This window comes from Mus pahari, chromosome 21, assembly GCF_900095145.1.
Source record: "Mus pahari chromosome 21, PAHARI_EIJ_v1.1, whole genome shotgun sequence".
In the NCBI taxonomy this organism is placed as follows: Eukaryota; Metazoa; Chordata; class Mammalia; order Rodentia; family Muridae; genus Mus; species Mus pahari.
In genome coordinates, this window is record NC_034610.1 from 2,689,674 (window position 1) to 2,713,877 (window position 24,204).

General features: G+C 46.5%; 1 protein-coding gene across 1 annotated transcript in view; it reads left to right on the plus strand.

Moving 5' to 3' along the window:
- Snx9 (sorting nexin 9) overlaps positions 1-24,204 on the plus strand; it is an 81,064-nt gene that overhangs the window by 26,766 nt on the left and 30,094 nt on the right. The window contains exons 2-6 of the mRNA XM_021221072.2: positions 7,371-7,457; positions 9,991-10,065; positions 11,640-11,765; positions 19,285-19,453; positions 22,385-22,535. Of these exons, the coding sequence (XP_021076731.1) occupies positions 7,371-7,457; positions 9,991-10,065; positions 11,640-11,765; positions 19,285-19,453; positions 22,385-22,535 (608 nt within the window). The remainder of the gene's footprint in view (positions 1-7,370; positions 7,458-9,990; positions 10,066-11,639; positions 11,766-19,284; positions 19,454-22,384; positions 22,536-24,204) is intronic.

The window sequence follows — 24,204 nt, forward strand, 5'->3', positions numbered from 1 at the left end:
CGATGGAGCGGTTAGACCCGGATGGACAGAGTTAGCGATGGAGCGGTTAGACCTGGATGGACAGAGTTAACGATGGAGCGGTTAGACCCGGATGGACAGAGTTAACGATGGAGCGGTTAGACCCGGATGGAGGGTCTCTGCGCTCAGGCTCCTCCTTCCTTCCTTTGCTCCTTTGATGTTGGGGTCAATATTAAGTCTGTGTTGGCTCCCAGAGCCCTAAATCAGATTGTGCCTTCCTAGCAAGCGTTAGGGCTCTGCTTCTGCGTCCTCATGCATGACTATTTAAAGTACTCTACTCTCCACAGGGCTTGTAGCAGGCCCCTTTCTTGAGCAGGCCCTACACACTAGCTGTGCTAGTTGGCCAGTGCAGTGGCATGCAGCTAGTTCTAGAGGAGGAAGAAGATACAGAGAGCCATTCATTTTCACAGTTGTGCAAGTTTATTGATTTGTATGATCTTTTAAAAATAGTGGTAACTCTAGTGTAAAATCTGTCATCATAACACCTTTTAAGCACGCAGTTCAGGCCATTCAGTATGCTGTCGTTTGAATCATACTGAGCTGAATATTGGCTGACAGGTACCCATTTCATTCAGTATGCTCTGTCGTTTGAATCATATTGAGCTGAATATTGGCTAACAGGTATCCATTTGAGTCTTGCTTTTAGTTCTTTGGGACATAAACTTGCAAATGAAACTGCGTCATTTCCCTGTCTGTCTGTGTTGTTACAGATCAACCACCGCACTTGGCTTTCGCTTTTAAAAGAAGAGTGTCTGAATCTTACCAATTGTCAGCCATAGTCATTTTAAACTGATGTGGATGGAAATATAGTTTGCAGTGATGAAATGTTGAACTTCCACCACAGAACAACGGTGGTACATTAGGTTTTGATAGATCCATCACATCATCCAAATATGAATAGGATGAGATTGCCTCACCGTGATATTCACACACACACACACACACACACCACACACACACACACACACACACACACACATACACACACAACACACAATACACACACACACATATGCACCTACACACACAACACATACACACATATGCACCTACACACACACACACACACACACACACACACACACACACCCCTGTATCTGGTTCTTGTCAGAATAACAATGAAATACAAAAGCGCCTGCATCACTTCACACAGGAGTATACTTTCTTCTTTGACAGAACTGCACTCCCAGAACCCTTCCCTGACCTACCGTGTAGTTTGGGTCTGGGATAGCCCCTTCTCTCAGCTTCAGTAAGGAGTTTGTCCTCACAGCCATTAGAGGCAGCCATGGGGCCTCTCTCTGTCCTGTTCTAGTGCTGACTGGACACAGGCCTGCAGGCCGCATAGTATGCTTGGGTGGGTCTGGCTGACCCCACCCAGTTGGGTGGAGGTCTAGTTTCCTTGAGATTCAGCAAAGAAGCAGATTGCAGAAACTGCTTTGGTGGGTGTTAATAGCTGTGACATGTGCTTTGCCTGGAACCCAAGCCTAATCTCAGAGCCCCGTAGTGGTCTAAAAAGACAAAGTAATTATCTATGCTGTGGTTCTTAAAAACTGAAGAGCATAGCATTTACTGGCCCACTAAGCCAGTCCCTTTTTTTCTGTGCTTTAATTTTATTACTTCATTTCTCATTCAAGTCACAAGCACATGCTGTTATCTTATTCCTGAGGAATTTGCGAAGAGAGCTTAAAGAAATGGGCCAAGTTTTCATGGCTACTGAGTTGATAGAGTAGGGATTTGAACCTGCTGTCTGGCTTAAGGGCAGCTTCTAATCACTCGGTTGTTCCATACTTATCTCTGGGGCTGGGAATTTGAGTATTTGCTTTAAACGTCCCTCCCTCTCTCCCTCCCTCCTTCCCCATCTCTCCTCTCTGCAATAGAGACATGCTTTTACAGTCAGGAAAAATAATGCAACATTTCAGTTTGGAACTAGAAGTGAAGTTGTGTTCCTAGCAACCCTGGGGGCTAAGAATAGTAGTGAAAAACAGTTTTAGATGCGCTGATAGGAGTGGCCTGAGATTAAGTAAGAAACCAGTGAGCTCATTTTGCAGCTCAGCCTAGTGTGCACAAAGCCCCAGTACAGAAATATGTAGTTCATCAAATCTATAGGTGAAATAGAAAACATCAGAATCAGAAATTCTAGGTGAGATTGAGCCATCCGTGACTACATGAGATACAGTGTGTGTGTGTGTGTGTGTGTGTGTGTGTAGTGAATGTGAGTAGGTGTAGTGAAGTGCATGTACAAGAATATATCAAGTGTATAATACAACTGTCAGATGCTGTGGGTGTGGCTCAGTTGGTAGGAGACTCGTTTGGTGAGTATGTAGCCCTGAGCTATCCCGTACCTGCTGTCCCAGCATTCAAGAGATAGAGACAGAAGGATTAGAAGGTTAGGGTCATCCTCAGCCACACAGAATGTGAGGCCAGACTGGGTTACATGAGACCCTGTCTCAAAAACAAATAAAACCCCACCTATTAGCGCCTGTGCCCTTTGACTAGGAAAGTGGATTGTTTTTAAACTTTTTGCATAACTTCATTGTGTTACCTTTGTTGTATACAGAAAATGCTGTCCTGAAAATACACCAAATAAATATTAAATAAATAAATAAAGTACTGAAAATAAGCGTTGCAGGAACCATTTAACCACGTGATAATCTCACCCTTCCAAGGAGCTGTGTGCTGAAGTAAGGGGAGGCCTGTGCTCTTACTAGCAGGAAGTGTTCTCTCTCTCTCTCTCTCTCTCTCTCTCTCTCTCTCTCTCTCTCAGACTCTCGAGTCTTCAGTGTGATTTTGAATGTCTTAGAGATACAGTGTTTTAAATTTCGAATCTTTTAGTGGTTCTTTTTAACATATGTTTTAATTCTTTGAGAATATTATGCACACACACATACATATACACACATAGGTACATACATGCTTATATTCACCCTACTCCCCTGTTTCAAGTCCCTAGCTTCCACCATGTTTCCGTCCCAATTTCATCTCCTCCTCTTACTACTACTGCTTCCTCCTCCGTCCTCCTCTCCCTCCTCCTGCTTATACTTCACTGAATGCAGTTGATACTGTCCATATATGCATGGGTGTAGGCCGTGCACTGAGCATGGGCAACCTACAGGGACTCTCCTTCCCTAGGGGTTAGCAACTGTGAACAGGTCCTTAGCTTGTGGACCGCTCCCCCACGTCCATGCTGCCGTGATCACTGGCTTCATCTACAGGGAGCCAGGGCTGCTGCAAGCTCCTGGACACATCGGCCCCCGTCGTTTGCCCCAGCCTTCCTCAGTCTCTGTCTCCTGCAGCCTGTCTGCCCTTCTTCCATGGTGTTCTCTGAGCCCGGAGGGCCTGGGAGTGCAATGAGGCCTGATGGGTGTGTTAATTCATGACGTAAAGACGTGTGACTTTGTTGTTAGAATTTTAATTTAGAATTCTTAGATCAGTGACGTAGCTACACATTAAAATTAAAACAAGAAAAAATATACTGAAAAATGTCTGTTCTTATCCACATATTTTCCTTTTCTACCATTCTAGGTAATCAGTTTAAAATTCATTTCTTGTATTTAATGCAAATACAAAAGCTAGTCTACCTGTAAAAAGCTAGCATATTGCATGCCTTGGCGTGCACTCTGCTCTCCTTGCTTGTCTGTTTCTGCAGTGGCTGTCTACTCACGAGGTCTTTCCCTGGGTTGCTACACCGTGTACTATGGTGGTATTGACACACCTCCTCCAACAAAGCCATGCCTCCTAATCCTTCCCAAATGTTTCTACCAACTGGGAACCAAACATCCCTGTGTCTGAGCCTGTGCCGTTCATCCTTGCCAGAGCAGCATACCTGCCGTCTCTATAGCAAATGCCTGAATAACTGACGGAGAAAAGCCTTAGCTTGGTTCACAGTCTGGAGGGCCTGGGCCGAGGCTGGCTCTGCTCCCTTAGGCTTGTGGCAAGGCAGCACTTCACAGTAGCACTGTGTGCTGACAGAACCACTCACCACATGGGCTGCAAACAAGAGGAGAATGAGGCCGGCTAGGAGTCTCTTTCAAGGATGCCTCCTCAGTGACCTGCCTCCCACCAGAGCCCGTCTCTCAGAGCTCTACTTCCTTCTAGACTCTGGCATGGACCTTTAGTAAGTTGATGTTTAGAATCCAAACCACAGCAAAGAATAATTGAATATTTAAAACTGTATTAGTGTAGCATTCTTGCTAGATTAGCAGAAGTATAAAAGTTGAGTAATGTTTTTTTCTGTTTGTAAAGATGGGGAGAACAATCACACAAACACACACACACATGCACACACACACACACACACACACACACACACGCATACACCCTCTATATCTGTTACTGGTACATGTTTAAAGGATAAAATAAAGGAAAATCTGACAAAATCTATCACAAAATCAGTGTCCTGTGTTTGAGAAATGGAGTGATATTTTGTATGTTCAGCTGCTATTTGTGTTTGTCTTTAGCCATGTGCTTTCTGCCTGTTTTCCTGTAGGCTGCTATTTCTTGAATTATACAAACTCTTTCTATATTAGAACAATTTCTGATGTGAATTACAGATGTTTCTAATTTTGATTGATTGATTTGGAAAGGTCCATGTGCCATGGCGTATGTGTGGAGGTCAAAGGGTAACATGAGTGAGTCCCTTCCCTCAGCCTACCACATGAGTTGGAGGGATCTTAGGATCTTACTCAAGTCGCAAGCCATGGTGTCAGGCACCTTTAGCCCTACACTGCAGAGTTGCTTATAGCCTGTTTTGTATTAACATTTCTAGTATCTCTCTCCTCTTTTCTCTTTCTCCCCCACCCTGTGTATGTGTGTGGGAATAAGGATCAAACCCAGAGCCTTAAGTGTCCTTTACCAATGAGACACTTAGTGATTTTTACAGTCACTTGGAGTCATGAGGGAACATAAGAAGGTGAGATGGAGCAGACAGAATAACATGGAGCAGATGTGAGCAGTGTGGTGAAGGAAGAAGGGGCGTTTGTGTTCTCTTCTCTCAGAAGAGCTGTGCACTCGGCAGCAGGTGTGTTGGACACTCGCTGTCGTGGGACCTGGGGCACTGGAGAGCTCTGGCTGTCACTGTGCTTTCTTAGGACCTAGATTGGTGCCCGACAGCCATTTACCTCACATATGCTTTGTGAAATTTCTGTGGAGGGGATTGATTGTGGTTGGCAGTCTACACTGAATATATAGCATAAAGTTATCTGCTAATCAGGAACTTTGTGGAAACTTAGCTCCAAAATGTGAATAACATTGGAAGAGATGGTGCCGGAAACCAACTTTCAAAGGCCAGATAGGAAATACACTGTAGACAGTTACACTGGAGCTGAGGCCGTGTATGTGGGAAGTAGACACTAGACACTGGAGCTGAGGTAGCATGTGTATCTTTTGAGATCTTGTCATTGATGTCTAAGAGCAGAAGGGCAGGGTGACAAGGAGAGAAGATATAGGGCAGGCAGGAGCCACGAACTAGCAGAGGGAAGAGAAGCGAAGTGGGTGGCGAGCCAGCCCATGATCTTCAGTGCTGAGGGTTCCCTGCCTTGCACACACCTTATCCTCTAGGCTTAATGGCCAGTGCTTTTTTTCATGACAGTTCATACTTATTTGAAAATGTGCTGTTGACATCTTTTTGTTCTCGTAAATTACTCTCCATTCTGTTTTCTAAGAGCATCTCTAGTTTTTAAACATGTTTAAACATGTCCATGCTACCTGTCAGTCTTCCTGTGAGTGTCTGCATTCATTTGTGCTGCCATAACAGAATGTAGAGGGCAGGCAACTTACACAGAATGGAATTTATTTCACCAGCATTATAGATGCAGGGAAGTCAAAGGTCCTGACTCTGTTAGCCCTACTTCTGTGCATCAGGTGGAGGGGAGGACGCCGAGTCCTCATGTGGCAGAAAAGCTGGAGAGTGAGCCCTCGCCGAGAATCCTGGTTTGTAGCAATATGTTCTGAGAGCTAACAGCAGCTCCCTTAGGTTCCCGCTCACAACACCTGACCTGGGGTGATGGCTGAACGTGAGCTTTGAGGGCCACACACACTCTAACCATCCCGTTGTGGCTGTTCACCAATGTCTAGAGTGCAAAGGAGTTCCCACCCATCACTTTGTGCGTCACTGTCTTGTGTTCCGCTTCACGGAATTACACATAGTAACCAGGGCCTTCGGGATTCTGTATCTGGGGACCAACTGGATTTAGCTGAACTGAAAAATGCAACAGGCATCTTAAGGAGCAGCAACAAAGCAGCAGGTTGCTCTCCCGCCTGGAGCTGGGCCAGCACGCTGGGCTCTGCTCCAGAGGACGCTTCCTTCCTTCCGCAGGCCACCCTCCCATTTATCTCCCCCTGCCCTTGCCGCAGAGGACTGAGGTTGATGTGACATGCTTCCAAAACTACCCCACACCGTGACAAGCAGAATTCTGTCTACCATGCAGCTGTGTGAGGACGGCACCTTCACGTGGTTTCTTTGTCCTTTGTCCTGGGCTCTGTAGTCTGGCAATGTTTGTCCCCTTGCCTGTCTCTCAGCCCCTTCCTTGCTGCCAGGAGACAGCGGATGCGATTTCTTGACTGACAGACTACACTGCCATTTGTTTCTTTCCAGGATTTTTTTAGGAAAATTTTCAAATGTGAGGAAAAGTTAAAAAAATTTTTTTCCATTGAACATTATGAAGCCCAGTTAATCTTGTAAGAGTTTTAAATACCTGGTTTATGGCTTGTTCAAATAGTTTCTATTATTTTTGTATGTATTTCAAGGTATTAGGGCCCCTTCTCATCTTCTCTCACCCCTTGTGAGCCTTCCGTCTCTGTTAGAATAGTTGGGATTGAAGCAGCTCTGAGGGGAGGACAGTGGAGAGCTCAGGCTCGTCCTTCCGTGCTGGCTGCTGGCTGCTGGCCGTTCACTGAGAATAGGTTCAAGGAGTGCAGCTGCACTGTCCTGTTTCGCAGCCACATGCCCCACAAGTAGGTGATCCACTTTGAAAGTTCAAAAATCAGAGCTGTTTGGGAGAACTGGCTAGTATACACAGCCCTTAGCATGCCTGCCTGTGTGCACTGCCTCCATTCCTGAGTGGACCCATTACCAATGCCTGCATCTGCTTCTGACCACTTGGAAGGGGAGGGTTTTTTCTTTCTTAACGAAGCAGGTGTGTTTGGAATTGTAGTTTAGGACCAACCTCTCTAAATGCAGTGGCTGTGGCCATTGGGGTTCTGACGGAGCTAGGTGTCCTGAACTGTCTCCTTTTTCCTCATCGGCCACAGGCACTGTCAGGTTCACACAGTTGAGCTTACGGGCAAGCTAAATTGTTGAGATCTGTGTTGGACTTACATTTGTAACTTCCTCTTTTCCTGCCCACTTCCTGCAGGCTCGGGTCATGTACGACTTTGCTGCTGAACCTGGAAACAATGAGCTGACAGTTAATGAAGGAGAAATCATCACAATTACAAACCCGGTAAGAGCAGGGCGATTTTACAGCTCTGTGGATGTGCTTTAGTGTGGGGCCCTCCTTTCCATATGCTCAGCAGCGCACATGAGTGTTTCAGCTGTTGCTTAGGAAACGCTGATGCTACAAGAAGCTGTCACACGTGCACCGAGAGAAGTTCAGTCACTGCATATGGCTGAGTGTGTGACTGAATTTATTGCGCCTCTTTTTTGCTGGTTTTCCCTGACATTTGTAACCTACCAAGCATCCTGTTGTGGTTCTGGAATCAATTCCCAGTGTTTTCCCCCTAGGCTGCAGGGCTGTGTCTCTGTAATGCATACGCAGTCATGCCGATGTTCCTAAACAGCTTAGTTTCTGATTGTTCTCTCTGTTCTTAGCCTGACCCTGTAGTAGGATTACCAGAAAGCAGTGTGTGTTAGCTTAGCTCCCAGCAGGGCCACATCACCGTGTTCATAAACCTCTTTGAGCTTGTGTGTGCACATATAGGCGTTCATCTTCATACATGCATGAGCAGCTCTGACCACACAGCTCTTCCCTTCCCTTTCCATAAGCATTTGTGTGGTCTCTGAGTTCAGGCTCCTTCTGGTGGAAATTTAGCACATTTCTTTTTATAGAATATAATTTTTATAGCCCATTGAGTTTCTTCTGTGATCTTTGTTGCTCAGAAGTAAACAATACCATTATTAAATCATCTCAGGCCACGCTCTGTTATCTCAGTGGTAGTCACCACACTGTTCAATTCTCTTTATGTGCAACTTTATTGTAAGCATTCTTAAAGTCTTTAGCAGTGTTATGAGATGAAAACTGTTTGAAATAAAAGTTCTGAGGAAAATTATCTCAGTTACTCTTAATTTATTCAGAAGGGAGAAGAGCAGATTGAAGGGAGAATTAGTCAAAATGAGCAAAACTTTCAGCCACTGCTGTTCTGTCTTCACCTGCTTCCCAGGATGCCACTGAGAGAATACAGGCCTCACAGCCTTCTGCCTGTGCCCCTGGGCATGTCCTCCCCAGACCCTATCACAGACTCTAGGTTCCATACCAGCTGCTGTGTCCCCTGGGCATGTCCTCCCTAGTTCCCACCACAGCCCCTGGGTTCCACACCAGCAGCTGTGTCTCCTGCCCTAAGGCTCCTTGTCTGTGAGGTTTGTTCCCCAGTGTTCTTCCTGAATATTCCATCACAGTGCAGTGACTGTATCTGAGGCAGGAAGCTGTGCTTGGTTACCAGGGTCTCTCAGCTACTTGTGAGCCCCCTTTAGGTTTATGACACTAATTATTCTCGTAGCATCGCTTTTTGGCCCTTTATGCTAAACCCATAGTATTTGCAGCCTTACCAGACTGCTCAGGCTCTCATGGGCCACCGAGACTGTGTCTCAGGGCCAGCGAAGCTCATAGAGACCCTCAGATGTCCTGGAGCATGGTTGAGAACCACCCATGCGCTTTTAACCACTGAGCTCGCTCTCCAGCCCCTAGTAGTTCTACAAATACTAGAAACCTATCTCTACCTGTTAGAAATACAGCCCCTTTGTATTTCTAACAAGTAGAAATAGGTTTAGTTTTCAGACAGAATGACAATATATTCCAGCCATTTCATAAAATTAGTAATTTCCTAATATTATCAAATGTCCTGTTAGCTTAATTGCTGACTCACGTGTTTTTAATTTGAAAACCCCCTAGAATATTGTCCTAACACAGTATCGATTATACTCAACCTTGTAACAAATTATCACGCATGACCACATTTCCCATGGACACCCTTTTTATTATTTATATTTCCTAGTATTTTTCTCTGGAATTATTTCATATTTCCTAGTTTGATTCTTTGGGATAACTTGGTATAGAAAATACACTCAACAATGGGAAGATGGTCCTTTGGGAAAGCACTTGTTTTATAAGCCCAGGGACCTGGGTTCAATCCCGGAAACATAGGACAAAGCCCCTTGGTGGCTGTCAGGGGCATGGGTGGAGCCTGGTAGGTTCCCAGGCCTCTGACCGGCCAGCCTGCCCCATTTGGTGAGCTCCAGGCCAGAGAGAGCTTCCAAACAGAAAGTGGGGCCCATGAGATGGCTCAGTGGATAAAGGTACAGGCACCAATGCCACCAAGCCAATGACCTGGGCTGATGACCACAGCATACAAATGGAAAAGGAGAGGACCTACCTCCTGAGTTGTCCTCTGACCTGGATCCACACAGGCCATGGCACTCGTGTGCACACACATGCATATTCACCCAATAAAGGAGTAAATAGATTTTTTAAAAGGTGGACCGAGCCCAAGGAAGAGCACCTGATTGACCTCAGGTCTCCACCTGTGTAGATGCACATACATATACAAGGAAATAAACATTTAATCACTTCTTGGAGCTCAGTGTGTCTTGTTAGAATACATTATTTTCTGTTCTAAACAAGATTTTAAAATGTAAAATTTTGAACAGTATTAGCTTTATGTATAAAAAACTTCACATTTTTCATGTAAAAATTTTAAATTTGTAACAGAATTTCTCCAGCGAGTCCTAACCATAGCACTTCTCTTCATCTTTTCTGTTAGAACGTCGGTGGAGGATGGCTGGAAGGAAAGAACAACAAAGGAGAGCAGGGGCTTGTCCCTACCGACTACGTGGAGGTAAGCGCTACCCACTGACCAGCTATGCTCACCTTCGCTGCACATCTCTCCATCCGTTGTTGAGTTAAAAGGCTGCTGGAAGACAGCAGCTGTCTTAAAAGAAGAACTTCAATGGGAGAGTAGTTGGTGCTAATTAAATAAAGCACAGGAAATACACTGAAGTAGAAATCAGGAAAGAGATTACCTATGGGCCTAAGGTACAGAAATGTTTAGATTAGCTTTCTTCCAAAGGCAGCTGCTGGAGAACTCTGAGGTGGATGGATTTGCAGAATTTCAGTGGATTCTTTAAAAGGCCATGCTTCATGCTTCCTTCTGCTGCTTTCATAGACAGGAGGATGTCTTCAATGGGACACTGAGCTACGGTAAAGGATAGCACTCCAAAGTCCTGAGGTGGCCACTCAGCAGCAAAACTGTCTTCAGAGCCTGCTGCCTGGCACCCCCTGCTGGTTGCCTGTAGGTCTCAAGCCTGGGCACTTGCCTCTTTTCTTCTGACAGACACTGCGTTACCTCTGGAAGGCCTCTGGCGGGAAGCCTCCTTGGGCCTTATCAGCAAAGCAGGAGGCGTCTGTCTGTGTTCTCTTGTCCTTGGTTAAAATCGAGGGGTCTTAAACATTCTGGGAAGTCAGTAGAGTTTTTCCCTTCTAGAAGTGTGTGTCCACGTAGACATACCATAGCTGTGTCTGCACAGTGCCAAGAGTCCATAGACCCCTGAACACAGTTTGAAAGTCTGAGGTTCAGATCCTGCTCTGGTTCTGTGCACCGCATATCTGAGATCCTAAAATGGCCACGGCCAAGAGAAACCTTAAGGATTTAGGTTGACACTGGTGTTCATTCTATTTATACAAGCATTTGTTTCTAAAGAGGTATCGTTTCAGCTTCTTAGATTTGTTTAATCTTTCGAGACTGAGTTCACCTTACTAGAAATGGTCAGACCCAGCAGGCTAATGTTAGAATATGGTTGAATCAGCAGGACCATTCACCAACAGGATATGATGGATGTCCATGAATAACATGGGTAAGCCATGTACTGAACTATAAAATGCATAATGTGTTTACAAGAAGAGGGCCAGGCATGCAGCTCAGTGCCACACTGTTTGCCCTGGGTTTGATTCCCAGCACAACTACCCAACAGAGAGGGGAGGGGGAGAGACAGGGAGAATGTGAGTAGGTAGGTCCATCAGTCAGAGTGTGTGTGCTCGTGTGCATGTGTGTCTATAGGTAGGTAGGTAGGTAGGTAGGTAGGTAGATTAACCAGTCACAGAGTGCTTCGCAGACTATACTGAAATTTAACTCCAAATAAGTAAGAGAAAGATTGCTGGAAAATACCAAAATACTTGGAAATTAAGCAATCTAAATTACATATAAGTCAAAGAAAAAAATCTCAAGAAAAAAATTGAGAGTATTTAACATAAATATAAATGAAAACTATTGAAATTGTAGAGTGTGGCAAAAACAGCCCTGAGAGGGAGACCTGCAGCCCTGAAGCGTCGGTCCCTCCCCAGATTGTGTGTCACCTCCTCAAGCTCTCGTTGAGATGGAATCGTGAGGGAATGACAGTTCTTTCCAATCCTCAGATTTTACCAAACGATGGAAAAGATCCGTTTTCTTGTGGGAATTCAGTAGCTGACCAAGCTTTCCTGGACTCCCTGTCAGCCAGCACGGCTCAAACCAACTCATCTTCTGCCAACAGCAATAACCAGGTACTCCTCACCTCCTGCTGGGGCTGGCTGGCTTTCCTGAGAGCGAAGCTTGCGGGGAGGCAGGTGGTGCAGCATCGCTGTCCGTGCTGCCTGAAAGTAGCTGTGAGGGGCGTGTGCGGAGGTTGAGGGGTTAGAGGTGTGGTGGGGGGGCGTGCAGTGTGAGGGTGTGTAAAGTGGTTGGGGGGTTAGGGGTGTGTGTATGTGTGTGTACAGTGTGAGAGTGTGTGTAGTGATTGGGGGGGGATAGGGGTGTGATGTGGGGGTGTGCATTGTGAGGGTGTGTGCAGTGGTTGGGGGGCTAGAAGTGTGGCATGAAGGGGTGTGGCATGAGGAGTGTGGCGCTCCTGCTGGCTATTAACAGACCTCACCTGAAATATCCGCTAAACACTGTTTGCAAAACCAATAATACAATGAAAGATGGTGTGTTGAGATTTGCTTTTGAGAGTATCCGGATATGGGTATGGACCCCTAAAAGGTTAAATACTGTCCAGAACGAGGGCCTGCAAAGAGGGAAGGAAGCAGACACTGAGGCGGCCAGTTTCTGCTTTGGCTAGACGAGGACTTTGTCATGGGTCCTCCTGTTACAGCAAGTGTCCCCCGCATCGCCCATAGAAACAGTCAGAAGTGGCATAGCCGGGTGCTTGGCGCGTACACTCTTTTGTCAGTGCTGTCGGCTCTAAGTAGGCCTAGTGTGAGCCTGTGTTTTAGAGAATGTACAGATTTTAAACATGGCTTGGTAGTGCACACCTTGATCCCAGGATTTCTGTGAATCCAGGCCATCCTGGACTACATAGTTAGACTCCGTCTCAAAAATGAAACCAAATAAGAGAGAGAATGTTCATATTGTATATTTTATATTTCTACCAGAGACCCTTCTGTAGACTTGAGATTAAGCTCTGTAAATAAGAGGATAGGAAAATGTACAGGCTCTGTCACGTTTTGAGTTGAAATGGTTAGGTTTTCACATGAGAGGACCTTGTGTCTTCTGGCCCTTTTGAGAGAAACAGTTAAATCTCCATCAGTTATTCTGGTCACAGTGCCCCTCCCGGGAGGGACAGTGACAATGTATTACTTGATTCCAGATCACTTTCTAGTGCAGCTACTAAATGTTTATGCAATGAGAAATGTCTGATACTTTTTCTTAGTCACGTGGATGCGCTCACGAGAAAAAACATCCTACCTTCTCTAAACAGCCTTCCTGTTGTGAGCAAGAAACACTAACTTTCCACTCATTTTTTGAGTCTTGCTCTGGAATTTTCCAGTTACCTAGTCCTGCACTCTCCCTCCACGGCCTCTTTCCTTCCTAGCAGGAACCTGTTTGTCAGGCTGCAGCTGTCTGCTCAGCCCGGAGAGGCCAAAGGGCAGCAGGAGCAGTGGGGCCTGGGGAGCGACTCCACATCTCCATGCATGTACAGAGGTGGAGCCGTGTATGCACAGCGAGCCTCGTCTCCTAGATAGTAATGTAAGCCGAGGTTAGCCTGCGGCTAGGAAGGTTTCCGGGGACTCACCAAGCTAGTCCTCTGTGGACTCTGCTGGCCTTCCGTGTTTTCTGAATGGAAACAGTAGGCCACGGAGCTGGAGCCCACTCCCGGGCAGCTCATACTTTCAAGTGCCCTTCGTTGGCTAGTTAGCTCAAGTGCCAAGCAGAAAACCACCTCGGTGAGAGTCTCACTAATTCTCCGCCATGGGCCACTTATGGGTCTGACCCAGCTCAGACAGATACAGAAAGTCATGGTCGCCAAAGCCCTTCTTCTCCTAAAGTTGTGGCTCTTGTGTCCGTGTACGAGAGACAGTACCCTAAACATGTCTGCTCCCCTAGAACTCAGGGATGAGTCAGGTCTCAGCGTATCTCCCAGCAGGCACCTGTCCTGCCGGCGCATGCTTAGTAATCAGGTGCAGGAGCTTCTTACTGGTCTAGGTGCTCCAACGATGGATATTGGGAGCAAAATACAACAAAATAGAAATACTATAAACTAGGGTGGAGAGATGGCTCAGTGGTTAAGAGCACTGACTGCTCTTCCAGAGGTCCTGAGTTCAATTCCCAGCAACCACATGGTGACTCACAACCATCTGTAATGAAATCTGATGCCCCCTTCTGGTGTGTCTGAAGACAGCTACAGTGTACTCGCATAAAAATAAATGAATAAATGAAAAAAAAAAAAAGAAATACTATAAACTTGAGAACTCATCACTGTATAGTCAGTAGTTGTCATTATAGAAGGCCATGCAGTCGGCTCAGTCGTAACTGAGTTATATCTTAGTCCCTGCATGAACATGAGAAGTAGAGGCTGTATTGGCTCAGATGAGACGTGCATCGTGCATCATAGATGAAGGTCAGTGTTTCATGTTACATCACATCAAAATACACAGTGTCTGGCCAGTCCCCTGTTCGTACCAGTGATACCTGGGTTGGCTGGATGATAGTCTCCTTCCATTGTATGGTATTTTCTCCTGTCCAGAAGCAATCCGCAAACGAGTGGGACTCTGACTGAGTGGAAACTGCGCACTGTTGTGACAGCTTGCTCTTGTTGCTGTCGTGCCTGAATCACTGTTGCTTTGCCCACTGGGCCTGCTCGCCTCGCTTTCTTCTGTGCTGTCAGTCCTCTTGGTATCATCCCCAGAGCTAGCTAGCCACCCTGATCCAGTTTTTAGAGTGCAGGATAACTGCAGAATTCTTTCTCTGTAATTGCTGGTTTTCAAACTAAGTTGTTTTATAGCTGCTTCAAATGTAGCTAGTGGGTTTTCTTCTTTCTCCGTTTGCATAGTGTTCCGGCCTGTGGCTCCACCTAGCCCCTGGAGCTCTGCCTTTCCTTTGCGTGTATTATGTGTTGGAGATCATTCAGGTTGCCTTCTCTCCATCTCTAGACAGGAGTGCTCCCTTGTTCTGATTGGGTCAGCTTCCGTTGGCTGAGTTTTCCCTTGATGTGTGTCATAGCTCCCTGCCGTTTCATTCCTGTCGTAGCCTATTGGATGCCTGCCAGACTTTGTGAGTTTACTCTGCTGAGTATTTTGCACCCTCCTTAATATGTTGAACCATGTGATGGACATTTTTAAATGTCCATTTCCTTTCCGTTTGAAGCTTTTCTGAGTGTGAACAGAGGACTATCTACCTAGGGATACTTTGGCCCTGGTACTGAGTGAAGGCTTGCTAGTGCACTGTGCACTGTGAGGCTTCCTGCTGTGGAAGATCGTGCTCTGGGTTTCCTCTCGTGATCCTTTCTCTGACTCGCAGACATTCCCCAAACGGTGACTTCATTAGGTGTCAGCTTTAGACCTGTCCCTCTGCAGACCTTGATCGCTTCCTGGGTACAGCTCTCACTCGCACTCACCACCCTCCCAGTGCCCGGGCTCCACCTCCTCAAGTCACAGCCCATCGGGCACTGCCGGGTCTCTCCTGGCAGGGATCAGGGTGTTTGTAGATCTCACCTTCCAGTGACTCAGGATCACTGTCCTTCAGCCCAGTGATTTTAAAACAGTCCACATGTATTGTCAGTTTTTAGCTTGGGTGAGAATGTAAACTGGGTCGCATTAGTCTTTCATGATTATCTTTTCTGTGCCTTGACTTACAAGTTTTCCTTTCGTTTGCATCTCTGAAATGAGAATGGTGTCATTCCTAGCACAAGAGTTGAACCTCACACCACAGGAGTGTTACTACTCTTCATTCCATGCTGAGCTGTGTGGACTCTGTCAGGGACTGAGTCACCACATTCCAGCAAGAACCCATGCCAGAGGACCTGCACGTTTGCCTCTCAGTTCCCAGAGAACCTGGCCTCTTCCTTCCCTCACTTATGGTGCTGTGTGTGTGTGTGTGTGTGAGTGTGTGTGTGTGTCCTGGTTGGACTCTTACACAGACGGTACTTTTGAAAGGAAAGGTTTAAAATTCTAACATTTGGACATCTTGGCTGTGTGTTTGCCTCGCTAACTATGGCATGCATGGTGTCTGCCCCACTCTGCAAGTGCAGCTTGCAGTTAGTGTTAGTGCTTCAGTCGTGGTACCAAGCACAGGCTTGGGAAGATGCAACATGCTCCCGCAGAGTTGGGTTTCTGCCGGTGGCATGCCAGGCTTTTCTCCTGAATCTGACTGTGCCGTGAATTTGCTGGTTTTGATTAAAAGCTTTGCTGTGCCTTGTCCCCTGCTCACTGAATACCTTTTTATTTTAAGGTGGACGTTTGGGCTCAGGTTGGTTGTGTTGAAAGACTCAGCCAGTCACCCCCTTCTTCTCCTTCTCCTTCTTCCATAAATAAGGTAAATTTGAGACATGAATAACTGCATGAAGAAATAAGCACTTACCAGCCAACCCTGAGAGGTATGCTTTTCATGTGCGGTAATGTGAAGAAGCTCCTCCGGGCCTGGTCAGGCAGATGTGATTGCTAAGGAGGTAGGACCTGCAGACTGTCGGCTGACACTTTTACTGAGACCTGAGTGGTATAGTGAGATCCAGGGGAGGGTTTGGCTCTGAGTGACAGGAGATCAAGCAGATCCTGGGACCAGGAAGGGAAGGCAGAAAGTGTTGCTCAGTGGGCATGACTGGGGAGGGGAAGGGGAAGGAAAAGCTAGGGAAGGGGAGGCCTCAGCTAAGAGACAGATCGGGTTACCACATGCCCAAGTCTGTGGTTTCAAGACAAAGGGGCTGGTAGATGAGAGCAAGGAAATTGATGGCCAAAGGATCTTTAAAACAGATCTTGGTAGCCCAGCTTGTTACATTGGGATTAGATTGTGAAAACACTCTTGGCATTCAGAGCCTAAACGGTGTTTGTACCAAAGCCTGAGCCCTGGGTATTACTCCTGAGCTTCACTGTGAGGTGAGGGAGGCACGCCTGCCCTCTTCTCAGGGGTGCCTGAAGGAAGCAGATCTTCAGCTAGCAGAAAATAGCCTAAATGCCTAGTTTCATCTCCTTATTTTAACATGTCTCCAGTAGTGTGTCCTGGCATTTAAACTACTTGACATCCTCTCCACACCTCTTGCTGTAGCATGGGGGAGGCATGAGGGACATGTAGCACTGTCCCTCTCAGTGAACTGCTGGTTTTGTTATTTGGGACAGGGTCTTGCTGTGTAGCCAGGCAGTCTCTAGAACTTGCTATGTAGCAGGCTGGCGTCAGACCTTAGGCTTTTTCTGCCTTATCGGGTGCCAATTCTCCGTATTTCAGGTGAACCTTCACAGGGATAGATAACTCTACTGAACCCTTATTTTGTCAGTACCGTATGCACTTATCCGTTCATACTTAGCAGACGCTTTGAGGAAGGTAGTGTTCCAGGTCCCATTTAACATAGTAGCTAAGAAGGGCGAATTGCTCATATGCAAGGAGCTGTTGGTAGCAATGCTGGGACCCAAGCCTAGGTCAACGTTAGGGCTAGTTCTCAGTCACTGCACCCATGGGAAACATCCTTGGCCCCGTGGTTACAGAATAGTTCAAAAGCCAACTAGTTGGGCACTGTTGAACACTGAGTAGCCCATGTTTGGGTCAGTAGTGGACTGTGTATGTGAGTGACCACATAAGATGATAGTGGGGCGTTGGTGATGTTCCCACTGGCAGATGTACACAAGAGAGTACATTGCTTGCATGTGCATGTGTGTGTGTGTGTGTGTGTGATGTGTGACACTGGTGCAAACACATGTACTTGACCTGCTTGCTGCCCATCATGTAAGAGTGCATTCAGTTTTGCACAGGCGGGCATAATGGCTTATGGTCATTTTTCTGGTTTGTTGTTCACTACTCTTCATAGCCCATTGCTTTAGTCTACTTCTTCTTGAAAGAGAAGTGTATTGTAAAACCCTCTGCTGTCACCCAGCAGCGGTGTCAGCACCCAGATGGGCTGTGTGTGCTGCATCTTGTAATTGAATCATTCTCTCTACCTGATTTGATCTTGTGTTGTTTTGTTCTTTGTGGCCCTAGGCAATAGGCCATAGCATATATTTACCACGGTAACCTTGGTGGATATCTAGGCTTATTTAAGCATGTTCGGATACTTACACCACCTGGAGATGTACTTCTCAGAAACTAGGTAATTAGACACCATGTTGTCTGCCTCTGTTATAAGTGTAGCTCCCCTGTGGTTATAGATACATGAGTGTGCAGTGCACATACCTGCCATTGCCCTCAGTGGCCATCCCGAGCTCATTCTCAGGTCCTTCTGCTGTGACAGACAGATGCAAGGCTGGTTTCCTCAGACACTTGGCTAATGCTGTAAGTTTTCTCAGTAGATGGCTTGAAATAACTATTCTGTTAAACAGGATGTTATGCACAGGCAATAGCTTCCTGTTATACAGCCAGTGTGTGTGTGTGTGTGTGTGTGTGTGTGTGTGTGTGTGTGTGTGTATATATTCCTCTGTGTCTTAGGAGGTTTTGATAGAGTTTAGATATCAAAGTTTCAGACAGGCAGATATGTAGAAAGAATTTCTTAAAATATTACCTGTCAATAAATAAAAAAAGCTTATGGCCAATGAGCTGAGGCAGGAAGTAGGCAGTGGGACATCCAGCAGGGATAGAGAGGTTTCTGGGAAATAGTGAGAAGCGGGGGAGATTCAAGAGCCATATGCTGAGGAAGGAGGCCAGGAGAGGTAACTGACCAGCAGGTAGATGAGTTCAGGTTAGAGACACAGAGAGACTCACCTGGGAAGGCAGAGGTCAAGAACGTAAAGCAGCAGGTAGAAGAACTCAGACTTGGGATGGAATGAGGAGAGATCTGAGCAGCAGCCCTGAGGAGGAGATGGGTGTAAAGCAGCAGGGAAGTGAACTCAGGGGAGAGTAGAGGAAAGACACTGAGGAAGAAGCAGGCCAGACTGAGGGAGAGGTAACCAACCAGCAGGTAGCTGAACTCGGGAGACTCACCCCAGGAACTCTGAGGAGACAGGGAGAGGGAAGCAGCCACGAGACTGAACCCAGGTTAGAGTAAGAGAGATAAGTTTAAGCAAGTCCGAGAACAAGCCAAGCTTATGGTACAGGCATTTATTAATAAGTAATTGGTCTCAGAGTCGTCATTCCAGGAGCAAGGCTGGAAAGGGAAACTTGGATTTATTTTTTATACAGATATGTTGAATATATTGCTCCTGGATGCTGAGCAGCGCTGAAATTTAGTTGGGGTAGGGGTTAGGTAAAGAGTCAGGAATAATCCGTGAAATACAAAACAAGGACAGTGTTTGTTTGCCATGCATCCTGGTAGATGGTCTAAAGTGGCAGGCCTGTTCAACTCCTTTGCCTTTTACTCCACATGATTTTTTTGTTTTACTGTATGTATTACTTATGAGAATTAAGACCTACATAGAAGTACCTACTTTTGAGCCATTGGGTCAGTGGTAAGGGCTCACCAGTAGCCTGCACAGTGGCTTTCTAGCTCATCAGTGGAGCTGACCATCGTGTGTCCCTGTTTTCTCCTGGGTCAGGGCGTGGAGGCTTAAATCCATTTCCAGTGACTATATCAGCACTTCTGTTGTTCTCAGCTCTCCTGTCATCCTGTAGCTGAGTGGAGACACAGTCTCTAGAAGTCACAAAAACTCCTTCTTGTCCCTTCCCATACAGGTTAGTGGTGGCAATGACCCCTGGTCAGCCTGGAATGCTCCCAAACCTGGGAACTGGGACAGCTCCGATGCCTGGGGCACCAGGACAGACGGAACTGGCGCTCAGAGGAACAGCAGTGCCAACAACTGGGACACGGGCTTTGGCCACCCACAGGCCTACCAAGGACCAGGTGAGGGGACACTTATGCCTGAGTGACAAGCAGGGGGAGTAGGCTGATCTTGCTTTCCTTTAAGTCAGCACAGCACAGTGACTCCAGATGCAGGGTCCTACAGTCTCATTCAGTACTGACACATCTCCTTGAACAGTGGTGCCTCCCAGGAGCTCCTCCCTAGGTTTCAGGAACTTGTTAGAACAGTGCACAAAACTCAGGGACTCATTTGACTTCTGTTGCCCATTTATTACTAAGAGTATATCAAGGGATACAGCAAGCATTCAGATGAGGAGGTGCATGGGTGAGGTGTGGCACTTCCAGGCCCTCTTGTGTCATACCTGGGGTGTACCAGGCTGACCATGGGTCATTACCACCACCAGCATCTGCACGTGCTCGCCCATGGAGACACTGTTAGAGCAACCCTGCAGCCCAGGGAGTTTTCTGGAGATTGGTCCCAGAACTCTGCTACATCTGCAGCCCTTCTCCAGATCACAGGGGATGAAGACTCGCAGGTGTCAGTCTTTCCTGGCTTGCTTTTTTCTGGTGGTGAGCTTCAATCCTGAAGTCCTCTCTGGGGTGGAAGACACTTCTGTCATCAAGGAAATGCCAAAACATGGGCCTGGGTCAGGAGGCTTTGCTTACAACTCCTGACTGTGAGTTTAAAGCACAGGAGAGGCTTACTGAAGGAGAAGCAGTTCAGTGACTTAGAAAGTTATCTTTAACTGAAAAGTGGCCAGGCACGGAGAGATGGTTCTGTGGTTAAAGGCACTTGCTTCTCTTACAGAGGGCCAGGCTTCGTTTCCCAGTACTCACACCGTGGCTAACATTCCCAAGGGATACAGTGCCCTTTGCTGGGCTCGGTGGGCACTGTGTGCGTGCACATGGTACACAGAAACACAAAAGTATAATTTAAATAAGAAAAGATGGCTAGCCTTCTTGAGGAACAGTATCCAAGGTTGTCTGCCAGTTTCCATGCACTTAACATGCCAGCCATACACAAATGTGCACATGAACATACACATACGTAACACAGATCCCACCCCTGCTGTGTGACAGAGCCTGACAGCCGAGGGTGTTCACTGCCCTTCCCCCATGTCTGTCTCTATGTTAGGTACCTGTTCTTTAGAAATGATATCCTTTTCTCTCCAATGTCTTTGAATTAAAACAGTTTTCGTTCATTAGTTTGTTTCTTATTTGTAAATTTGGAAGATTAAATTTGTTTCTGTCAAGGCTTCTCTTGGGTACCAGGTCACACTGCTGTAGTCTGCGTTAATTAGAAGTAACTCGGAGCAGAAAAAAACAGTGCTTTTATAATTTTTCCATATTTAATGCCAGCTGTGGTAGTGCACACCTTTAATCCCAGAACTTGGAAGGCAGGGCCAAGTGGATCTCTTGTTAGTTCAGGCCATCTGGTCTACAAAAGTGAGTTACAGGACAGCCAGAACTACATACACACACACACACACACACACACACACACAAATTTAAGTTTGTAAAGCATGATATTTTGATTTACATAAGACAATGATTATTGCAACTTGAAATTGACATAGCCCTCACCTCATACATTGTGTGTGTGTGTCTACATGTGTGTGTGTGTGTATATATATATATATATATATATATATATATATATATATGCTTTTTGAGAGCACCTAAAAATCTCTTGGCAAACTTCCAGTATATAATACTAACACTAACAATTACCCCAAGCTGTGCATAAGAGCTCATGACTTGCTCCTGAAAGCTGCACTGTTTACCCTCCCATCCATGTCCCTGCATCCCCTCCCCATCCCGTCCACATCCCTGCATCCCCGCCCCATCCGTCCACATCCCTGCATCCCCTCCCCATCCCATCCACANACATCCCTGCATCCCCTCCCCATCCCATCCACATCCCTGCATCCCCGCCCCATCCGTCCACATCCCTGCATCCCCTCCCCATCCCGTCCACATCCCTGCATCCCCTCCCCATCCCATCCACATCCCTGCATCCCCTCCCCATCCCATCCACATCTCTGCATCCCCCCCCACACACCCCATCTACATCCCTGCTGTGTCCCAGGCCATGGTTACCCATAGAGAATGAAACTACAGGAAGGAAACCCTGAGTAAGGAGGCCCATGGTTTTGGGTTTTTGCCCCCACTATTGAATTGTTGGGGGTGGGTTGCTCTTTTGGAGATTTTATCTACTTTTGGCTTATGTATGAGTGTTTTGCCTACATGTGCATCTGTACACTGTGAGTATGCAGTGCTCTCAGAGGCCAGTAGAGGGGGTTGGATCCCGTACCACTGCTAGCTGCTATTTGCATGCTGGAAGCAGCCAGTGCTCTAACTGCTAAACCGTCTCTCCATCCCCTCACTATTGATCGATGTGAGTTCCCTATATATTTGGAAATACTCTCCCTTTATCACATGTGGGTATTCTTGTCTATCCATAGTGCCTGATTACCAGTCGATTGCTGCTTCCTGTGCTGTGCAGGGGCCTGTTATCTTTGCTTCAGTTCCCTGACTCTGGTGTGACACCTAAGCATAGTGCTGAGGATGTGTCAGGGGATTTTTTTTCCCCATCATCCTCTGGGAGTTGTATGGTTTGAGATCTTAATGTTTAAGTAACTGATTTTCTGCTGACTTTTATATGAGATGTAAGGTAAGGAGTGGATGTAGTTTTTCCAGTACCACTGATTGAAGTCTATTGTGTCACCTAAAGCACTTGTCAAGGCTTTGCCGCCCTGACTGCTTTATCTAACCTGTTTCCAATGTGTCGTTTGCATTCAAAGGACAGGGCAGAATTCATAGGTCAAGCCTTAATGCCAACTGCAAAGCCCGTGCTCTGCAGACTCACATGGCAGTCCACGCTGTGCTCTGCTCCATCTACTGAGCTGCCAGCTCGAGCAGTCATCACTCAGTTAAGCTTCTCACATATGTTCTTGGTTTCCCTCCCTATAGCAACTGGTGATGATGATGAATGGGATGAAGACTGGGACGACCCCAAGTCCTCCTCACCTTACTTTAAGGATTCAGAACCATCTGAAGCAGGGGGCATCCAGCGGGGAAACAGTCGTGCAGGTGCCTCCTCCATGAAGCTGCCCCTTAACAAGTGAGTGTGAAGGGGAGCCGAGGGTGCAGGGTGTGTGTGTGTGTGTATACACGTACGAACATGCATGCAATGTAAGAAAAGTTTGACTTTTTTCTGTTCAGTAATCTACTGAGTTTGGGGTCTTGTGTGGCCTTCAATCTTAGATAGAAGCCAATTTCATCAGTTTCGCAGGGTTAATCAGTGAAATGTTTATTTAGTTAAAAAGTCTTCAATCCAAGCACAGCAGCACACAGCTGCAAGGCACACAGCTGCAAGGCACATAGCTGCAAGGCACACAGCTGCAAGGCACACAGCTGCAAGGCACACAGCTGCATGGCACACAGCTGCAAGGCACACAGCTGCAAGGCCAGCACTCGACAGATGGAATGTGAGAAACTGGTTGGAGACAATCCTCAGCTATGTAGCAAGTGTAAGGCCAGCTCAGAAAAACCCTGCAAAATACTTCGTATTGCTTTACTTATAAACGCCATGATATATTAATATTTCACCAATAAAAATAACTATTATTATGAAATATTTTTAGCTATAGAAAGCTAAAACAATAATGTTAGTAACAGCTCTCTCAGTGTCTTAACAATTTATTAACAATGTCATTTCCCATGTGCCAGGCAATGTGCAGAGTGGTTCATGGACCCTCAGATCCCAGGGTAGAATGTGTCATTCCTGTTAAGCTGGAGCCTAGGGCAGGACAGTGCTCACATTAGCACTGATGGTATCTGGGCCAGTCAGGGCCCAGACTCTGCAGAATGAGTCTCTACTGTTTCACTCCGAGTTCTCTCAGCTGAAGAAACGTACTGTTGTGGAACTTGGAGATTCACTGCTTGTGGGTTTGGACACTCCACCGAGGGATTTGGGGGCTGGGGGAAGGGCATAAGGATGTTAGTAAGTTCTCCCAGCAGTTGTACTGAAGAAGTGTATCCTAGACAGTCAATCCTTAGTCCCTGTACCCTAGGTCTACAATTCACAGTGGACTCAAAGACTGTTCACTTGTGTCTGACTTGTTTTTGCAGAAAGCCTCGTGTTTAGCACATGTCCAGAGATTAGGATCAGGGCTGGATCCAGTGTCACGGCCTGCAAGGTCTCCAGTCTATTTATGTAACACGGCTAAAAGATTTCTCAGACCACACACTCCCCTGCATCCCCAGTCTTTTCCGTTACAGCTTCTGTGCTCAGTTGTGTTCATAATAACTTTAGCCATGGCCATCCAGGGCTCATCGGGCTTCTCAGGAAGATTGGCTGCGATGGGCATTGCTCTCAGCTGTTCTTCCAGCCTTCTTACCTGTAGTTTGTCTCTTGGTCCTCTGAAAAGTAGAGACTGCAAAACAAAGGAGCCAGCTCAGGAGCCCCAAGCCCCTCCCTCTGCTCCATACTTGCTCCCCAGCTTTGTCCTGAGTTTGATAACCTGTTTCAACCCAGGTCTCTCATCTGAAGCAAAAAGGTTGTCTTTAGAGATTCTTTGTGCTCTAAATGTCATTCCAGGTTAAAAGCAGCAAATTAGTACAGGCTCATCTGAACTATTGGTATAGGCTCATCTGAATCATTAGTACAGGCTCATCTGAACCATTGGTATAGGCTCATCTGAATCATTGGTACAGGCTCATCTGAACCATTAGTATAGGCTCACCTGAACCATTGGTATAGGCTCATCTGAATCATTGGTATAGGCTCA